An 8,500-nucleotide genomic window follows, 5' to 3' on the forward strand; every position below is an offset into this window, starting at 1 on the left:
TATGGCACTGACTGCAGTACATGTTCATCCCTCCAAAACCTGCTATAATTTTATATATATAGAATTATGTGTATAGAATATTTCACTATTGAAAATCCAGGCAGTTGTTTCTGCCTTCAATACTGATTCCAGGGAATAAAATAAGAAAGATCACATGATGTAAAATAATAAAAATAGAAACAAGTATTCTTCATAAAAAAATTTTACAGAATTAGAGTTCTGATATGAGACAAATAACAGATATCTCTCTATTCACTTACAAAGATTTTATATTTATATCTCCCTGTCTTTGGTCTCTTTTAATCATGAGCAATTTTCTAAACTTGGGAAAAGAATTCTTTTATAGAGAGAATGTTTCTCAGCTTTTTAAAGGCCTGCTGTATGTCCTTGTTTCTAAGACTGTAGATAAAGGGGTTCAGCATAGGAATGACCACCACGTACATCACTGAGGCTATTGCATTTTTCCTTGAGTTTTGGGAAGCAGTAGAGCTAAGATACACTCCAAGACCTGTACCATAAAACAAGGTGACTACTAAGAGGTGAGACCCACAGGTAGAAAATGCTTTTTGCTTGCCCTCAGTTGTTGAAATTCTCAAAATGGAGGATATAATCTTAGAGTAAGAGAAAAGGATTCCAGTGAGTGGAATAAAACCCAGAAGTCCAGATGATAAATATATCACTAGGTCATTTAGGAAGGTGTCAGAACAAGCAAGTAGGATTACCTGATTAAGTTCACAGAAAAAGTGGGGGATTTCCAAATTTGTACAAAAAGACAGTTGCAAAACCATTAAACATTGTGAAAGGGAGTCCAAAATACCCACTAGCCAGGATGCCAGTAGCAGGAGGCCACAGAGCCGGGAGTTCATGATGACCATATAGTGCAGGGGGTGGCAGATGGCCACGAAGCGGTCATAAGCCATTATAGTCAAGAGGGCGTTATCTAATTGTCCAAAAAGTATGTAGAAAAATATCTGGCTGAGGCAGCTTTCAAAAATAATGATTTTGCTTTCTGTCTGGATGTTCAGCAGCATCTTTGGGACAGTGGTGGAGGTGAAACAGATATCTGTAAAAGACAGGTTAGAGAGGAAGAAGTACATGGGTGTGTGGAGGTGGGAGTCTGAGATGATGGCCAGGATGATGATCAGATTCCCTGTGAAGGTGACCAGGTACATCAACAGGAACAGTCCAAAGAGGAGGGCCTGCACTCCTGTATCTTCTGACAGCCCCAGAAGTACAAATTCTAAGACAGATGTTTGATTTTCTGTTTCCATGTAGATGATGGAATTCCTGGAAGAGATATCAGATTAATGCAAATTTAGCCACAAACAGAAATCATAAAAATATATTAAATGTAATGATTTGTTTTGTAAACAAATTAAGATTATATTTTTATAGATTTTATAAAGGTTTAATTTCCTTATGTAAGAATGTCAGGGAAATCAAATGCCCCTGCTTCTCCTTGAAAATTTTATTGACTAACTATATTTGTCCATAATGGAAAAAACTATGCCCAGGCAATATTTTCCACTACAAACTCTCTCAGACTTTATTTTCAGAAACAAATCAAATGACCAGTCTTTTTCTACCTTGAGAAAAAAACAGTGAAGAATAAGAACAATGTTGTAAGAACCATATGACTTAATTGCAACACTTAATGTAGAAACACATTAATTAAACAGTATCCTCTTGAAGAAATAGATAGAATAAAACACCCATACAAATGTGTTCAGTGAATGTTTCACAGAAGACAAGGGCAATTTGATGTAGACAGTATGGCCTTCTCAACAAGTGGTACTAAAACAATAGGATATACTCATGCCAAACAAAAAGGAACTTAAGCAGAAGTTGTAAAAATTTCATAAATATTAAATCAAAGTTAATCATAAACACTTAAAAGTAAAAGGAATGGTAAAATGTCTAGAATAAACATAGAGAATTTTAGCGTCCCATGGTGTGGAAATGAGTGTTTATCTATAAAGCACCCAAAGCATGATCTTTGAGAAAATAAAATTTATAAGTTGTTTTTATTCAAATGTAAAACTTCTGCTCTTTGCAAGACATTGATAAGGGATTGAAAAGAAAATCTACAGATTTGGAAAAAATATTTATAAAACATATCAGTTAAATGATTTACATCCAAATATACAAAGAAGCCTTAACACCCCAAAATAAGAAAGCAAATGCAGAATTAAAAAAATGTTCAAAATATCTGAACAGACTCCTAAGCTAAGAATATATACACTTCCCAAGTAAGCATACAAAAAGAAGCTCCCACCTGCTTCTGTGACTGTCGAGACTGTAACTGGGAAGGAAGGTGGTGCTCCAACATCAAATGGCTCTGTTTCTACCAATGCCCGATGAAAAAAATGAAAAGCATGAATTTTTTCAGTCTGTCTTTTTTATTACTGTTTAAACTTTTAGATATAGGGACATTTATTCTGGAAAAAAAAGGAAAAAAACGCTGTTTGTAAGATTAGTCTTTCAAATGATATATGTATATCTCAATGATAGCATTACTGTACAGTGTTTGAGTATGCTTTCAAAAATTATGGTTTATATTTAAGATTAGAATTCTGAATGAAATATTTTTGTTGTGGAAATTTAATCCAAATATATCGATGGATACATTGTAAAGGCACAAACTGAAAAGTAAATTCTTGAATAATAGTAAATAACTGGATCAGTGTTATTAAAGGTTGTCTCAATGACTTTTGTTTTATAATAAAGGATATAAGTGATTGATTTCTATGCTAGAAATATACTGCATTTACTATTTATTCTATTTTCCTTGCTTCTATAGAGTAAGTTTGCACAAGGCTTAAATGTTTTAATGTTCATTTTGATTCAGAGTTGAGGTTTTATTATATATGGAATCTTTTAAACTTCAGCCAAAAATGAATGCAAATGTGAAAATTCTGGTTTATTTTAATTCTGATTCTGCTTAAGTTTTTGGCTTTAAAAATTATAATAATGGCGATGGGTGAAGTGCTGACAAATTTTACAGTGATGTTTTTATTTTATAGAGTATTACTATAACTAGGTTAGAACTTGCCACAAGTGAGTCATTTTTTTCAAATGTGCATTTTAAAATGAATGATTTATATAGATACATCATAATAAATTTTAAAGCTACATGTAAAAAAAGGGAGGTGATGTGGGAGAGGTGATACCTCGGAATCCCTCACACTTTTGATTTATATTTTCTGTCATATAAAAGCTCTTTTTAAAAAAGCTCATTATATTAAAAAAATAAAAATAATAAATAGTCATCTTTTTTTACTGCTTTTTTCAAGAACTTAGTTTTGCCTGTTTTTGAATATAATTTGCATTGGAATATACAATAGACGTTCATTTGTGCCTGGCTTTTATTCTCCACAGTATTCCTGAGAGGAGATTCACTCATTTTGTTCCAAATATTAGTAGTTCAAGCTTTTTCATGTCTGTGTGGTATTCCATTGTGATATTATGCCATAATTTAAATTTCTGTTCTACTGCTGGTAGACATTTGGGTTGTTTTCAGTTTTGGGCACTAGGAATAAGGCTGCTTATAACATTCTCAAACATATCTCTTGGCACACACACACATATATACATTTTCTTGGGTGCATACCCAGAGCAGAAATTCTGAATAAGAGTGCATTAATGTGTTAAACTTTAGTAAATTCTACCAAACAGCTTTCCACGGTGTTTCCATGCATATATCCTCTCATCTGCAGTTTAGGAGAGTCCCATTCCTCCTACTCCTCACTAGTACTTGGTGTTGTCAATTCTATTGATTTTAGCCATTCAGTTACAAATGACACTGGAATTTGTAACAGGAATAATGTTTAAGTTTATTTTAAAGTGAAGGGATACTTTTCAAAGGGGAGGCATGCTGAGAAAAGTGATTTATTCCTTGCTTGAAAAGATACTTGAGTGCCGAAGATTACATAGACAGCACTATGGTCTCTTATAATGTTTTCATACTATGTGAAGAATTCCCAGAATTTAACACCACAAATGTTCAATGGAATTTACATAATTGAAAATTAATTAAATTTGATATTTTTATATTTAAATCATAATTTAAAATTTCAAAACAAGTAAAAAAATCCCACAATAATATATTTGTACCCACTTCTTAAAATAGATAAAAAGCTAAAATCTGACAATACCAATTGCTCTTGAGGATGTGGAGCAATACAATTTGCATTCATCGCTAGTGAGAACACAAAATTTTACAGCCATAAGACACTTTAGCAGTTTTTTTACAAATAAACATAGTATTTTTATATTATTTATAATTCCAAAAACACATATTTTTATATTATTTATGAATTTCAAAAATACATAGTGGGTTGTGTTTGTAAACTGGTCTATTCCTCTGGGCATATTAGATTGTATTAAATTCAGAGGTTTAACTTTTAATTAAATCAAGATCAGGACTTTTATCTGAGCATGTCAATAGGGCATGCAGGGTTCAGTCCCCAACCCCTTGGTTGGGGTAAAACAGAATTTCACACGGTAGTAAACACATGGTGAAGGAGAACACAGAAAAGAACACAGAGGAAGAAAAACATCTTATCAGACAGGATCTTGTGATCCCCTGAAGAAAGATGAGCCTGATAGTGTGCAGGTGACCTTGTGAAGAGACCAGAGCAGCCCGGAAAGAAATGAGCCCCATGAAGAGAGACAAGCTTTTTACCAGTTTATACCTTAGTTCAGAAGAAATTGGAGCCATGTACCCTTACGAGGAACACTTTCAGAAAATGCATGTCAATTTGTCAACATGTGGCAACAGACTTTGGATGAGAAAATACTTTTACGGTACCTTGAGTTGGATTATTTAGAGCCTGGTAACTGTTCAGCTTCTACCCCCAAAGAAATACCCTTTATAAATGCCAACAGATTTCTGGTACTTTGCATCAGCACCCCTTTGGCTGACTAATACACCACACAATCCATCAATTGTACTTTTAGGCATATATATGAAAATTTAAGTTTGTACAAAAACACACACCTAATTGTTTATAGTAGCTATATTTGCAATTTCAAAATCAGAAAGCAATGAAGAGGTTGTTCAACAGGATAAAAGGTGAATTCATTGTACTATATCTATACAGTGGATCATTACTGAGATAAAATGAAATGTTCCCTCCAGGCAAATATATACATATTTGATGAATCTTAAATGGTTATTGCTAATTAAAAGAAACCAGTTTTAAAATGCTGCATATGCTGATATCAGTTATATCATTTTCTGGATATGGCACAACATTGGGATAAAAGAATATTCACTACTTGCTTGAGTAGAGAGTAAGGTTGAATAGATAGAAGCACAGGGTGCTTTGTAGAATAATGAATCTACCCTGATTAATACTGTTAAAGTAGATGCATGTTATTATACATTTGTTAAAATGCATTGAAATTGAAAACACAAAGAGTAAACCTTACATATGCAAATACAAATTAATTACAAGGTCAAGGGAATCCCAGATAGAATAAACTTTTTGCAAATCTAACTACATGAAAAATGTATAATTTGCCCGAACAGCGGGGACTGAGGGCAAAGGTCTGGAAAAGTAATATTGGTTGTGAATGGAATCTGTAAAGTGAAGTCAAAAGAAATGTGTGTATGTCCTGTACTCTAGTTGAAAAAGTAGCATTCCACCGAGTATGGATTAACAGTACTAATTCCTGTATACATGTCCACTAAAATCAAGAAATCCATAGACAGAAGGCGGTTAAGGGAATATTTTTCTCACTGTAAAGTGGGAGCTTACAGATAAGCAAGCGGAAGAGATCAAAATGTTCTATGTGATAATGGATTAGAGGTAGACAAATCAGTATGAAATCATGTGTAGGTGAATACAAATACAGAAGGTTTTTTATATACATATTACTAGATACGAGCATGTACAGATCTTAGCATACACACATATATTTCATATACACTCCACAGAGAGGGCCTAGAGGCTCACTAGCAAAGAGCACAGACCTTGGAATTTAAAACCAGACCTTGGAATTTAAAACCATTCTCCAATAAATGTCTTCTTAGAGAAATTGCTGTTTCTAGCTGAGAAATATGGAAGAAGCACCTGGTATATTTTGTGGTATCAAAAGTAAATAGGTGCTAAAATTAACCTTTCAATGATGTGGTAGTTGTACAGACAAATAAGGTAAACTCGAAAAAGATTCAATGGCTAAATAGAGCAAATTGCAAAACAGCAACAGAAGTAGTGTTGTATCACACACCAAAGTTTGAAATATATGCCATGAGTCAATCCCGATATAACTAATTTATACATAACAAGAGGCAAATCTCTTAAGCAGAGGATTTCAATAATTTATATAGATATTGCTCTCTCAAGGACATGGAGAATAAATCCCCAATCTGAAGTGTGGGCTTCAACTAGTGGCTTCTTTGTAAAGGTGATATATAGAAAGGCTAAGAAACAAGGAACATTACACTGAGGGGACTTCAAAACACTGTTGATCAACCTAAATATCAACAATGATAAGTCGTACTGGTAAGTTGCACCCTGGATAGGATGTGATAAAATGGAACTTTGTCTCTGGTGTCTCCCTCAGAAAACATCAGAGCATCAGAAAATTGTAATTGAGGGATCCTTTACAATACTCCTGATCTCCACTCCTCAAAAGTATCCAGTTCATCAAAAATGAGGAGCACCTGAGAAGCTGTCTCAGTCACAAAGAGATTAAGAATTTATGACCGATAAGTACAAGAAATTATTTTAGATGGGTGATGTTTTTTAAGAACAGGGGAAAGAGGGTGAGAAGTTCTCAGAAGCTATCTCTAAAATTCTTGCAATTTTTCTGTAAATCTAACACTGTTCTAAAATAGTAAATTTTTTAAGAAGCAAAAATATTAGTGAAATGGAAATCCTAGAAACATCGAATTGCATGATTCAATCCAGATACACAATTAAATGACTTGTACAGGAATAGCACATAGCTCTGTCCCACATTCTTCATCAATTGAATCACAACAGTGACACTAATTTCATAAAATAATTGAAATAATTAAATAAAATAATGAATATATAATATCATGCATTATGCCTAGTATCAAAAGCAAATATTTTAAACATTATGATTCAATCACACACAGATTCACTCCCCACACCTTCCCCAAATCCACTGTGCAACTTTTCATCCCTCATCATCAACGTGGGGTCTTAACAAGAGTGATATAAAGAAAAGGGGGGAATGGAAAGGACAAATGAGTTTATATGGCTATGTGTCTCCAAAAAGAGCTGGGAGGTTATCAGAGGGGTTGCCCTTATGCACACCTGAGCAGACTCCCAGAGACAGATAAAGTAGATACAACCCCAGGTATTGGTTCTTCTGAGGGCTACCGAGACACATAGGTTCTATGGTCATGGCAAATGGAGTTCAGTGCCATCTCATTTGGCCCTACTTTGGAGTTTGTGTTTCTGTGCGATGGAGCTTGTCTTAGATGTGATCTTTGTCCACAAGCCTCTCCTTTTACTTTTCCTGGAACAGTAGTTGTTGCTGGGATTTAATGTATACCCAGGGGACCTGAATCTCTGGACTGACCATATGAGAGCCAGACCATGCGCCTCAACAGACTTGCAACTCCTACACTCTGGTTTATTGGAATTATCCCACTAATCTAACATGGAGGTGAAGAAGGTCAACCACCACACCAGGGAACCATGATTGCCTGCAACTGAAAGCAGGAGAATTGCATCCAACATCCATCTGGAATCTAAGCCCCCTCTTGATATAGATGTGGAGTGGACACAACCATTCTAAGGTCCACAGGATGGAGGAATAGAGTATGGATAGGAGTGGACTTACTGACATTCTATTCATGAACTACTGTGATTAGTAATTGAAGAAATTACTCCAAATCCTCCCTCAAGTTGCAGTACAATCATTAGCTCTCTTGTTAAGCCTTCACTAGCCTCCATGGGAAAAGACCATACTTTTCGACCCACTATACCAGAATTTCACAGCCATGTCTAATTATTGGATATACTCATTTCTATGTCAATTACCCTATTTGGATGCAATCTCTTAAATATGAAGAACGAAGTCTTATCTATTTCTTTATTACAAAAAATATTTAGAGCTCTTTATGAAGTAATTGATTACTAAGCATTTGTTGAATGACCAAAGGAAAAAAAATAGATGAAGGGGAAGCAGCTGTGGCTCAATCAGTTGGGCTCCCATCTACAATATGGGAGGTCCTGGGTTTACATCCCAGGGCCTCTTTGTGAAGGCAGGTTTACCTGCACACCACAGAGCAGAGAGCCACCTGGCCAGCAGAGCACTTGCTCAGCAAGGTGATGCAACAAGAACAAAAAAGGGAGTCAAGCCAAAAACACAGAGGATTGTGCAGTGAATGGACAGAGAGCAGACATCAAGCAAGCTGAATGGCAGGAGAAAAATAATTAAATAAATATTGACAGAGAAGAACGCCTAGCAAATGGACACAGAGAGAAGATAGCATGCCAAAGCCACAAGGGGGAGG

At 34.9% G+C, this 8,500-nt stretch overlaps 1 protein-coding gene across 1 annotated transcript; it reads right to left on the reverse strand.

The window, feature by feature from the left end:
- Positions 1 to 317: 317 nt before the first annotated feature.
- Positions 318 to 1,271, reverse strand: LOC131276795 (olfactory receptor 7A17-like). The gene has a single exon (XM_058290366.1). It carries the CDS (start codon positions 1,269 to 1,271, stop codon positions 318 to 320), a length of 954 nt encoding a protein of 317 aa, XP_058146349.1.
- Positions 1,272 to 8,500: the final 7,229 nt, after the last annotated feature.

This window comes from Dasypus novemcinctus, chromosome 30 (assembly GCF_030445035.2).
Source record: "Dasypus novemcinctus isolate mDasNov1 chromosome 30, mDasNov1.1.hap2, whole genome shotgun sequence".
In the NCBI taxonomy this organism is placed as follows: Eukaryota; Metazoa; Chordata; class Mammalia; order Cingulata; family Dasypodidae; genus Dasypus; species Dasypus novemcinctus.

What these genes read in the sequence shown, in the direction of transcription:
- LOC131276795 (XM_058290366.1), bottom strand. Translation starts at nt 1,271, where the DNA reads ATGGAAACAGAAAATCAAACATCTGTCTTAGAATTTGTACTTCTGGGG.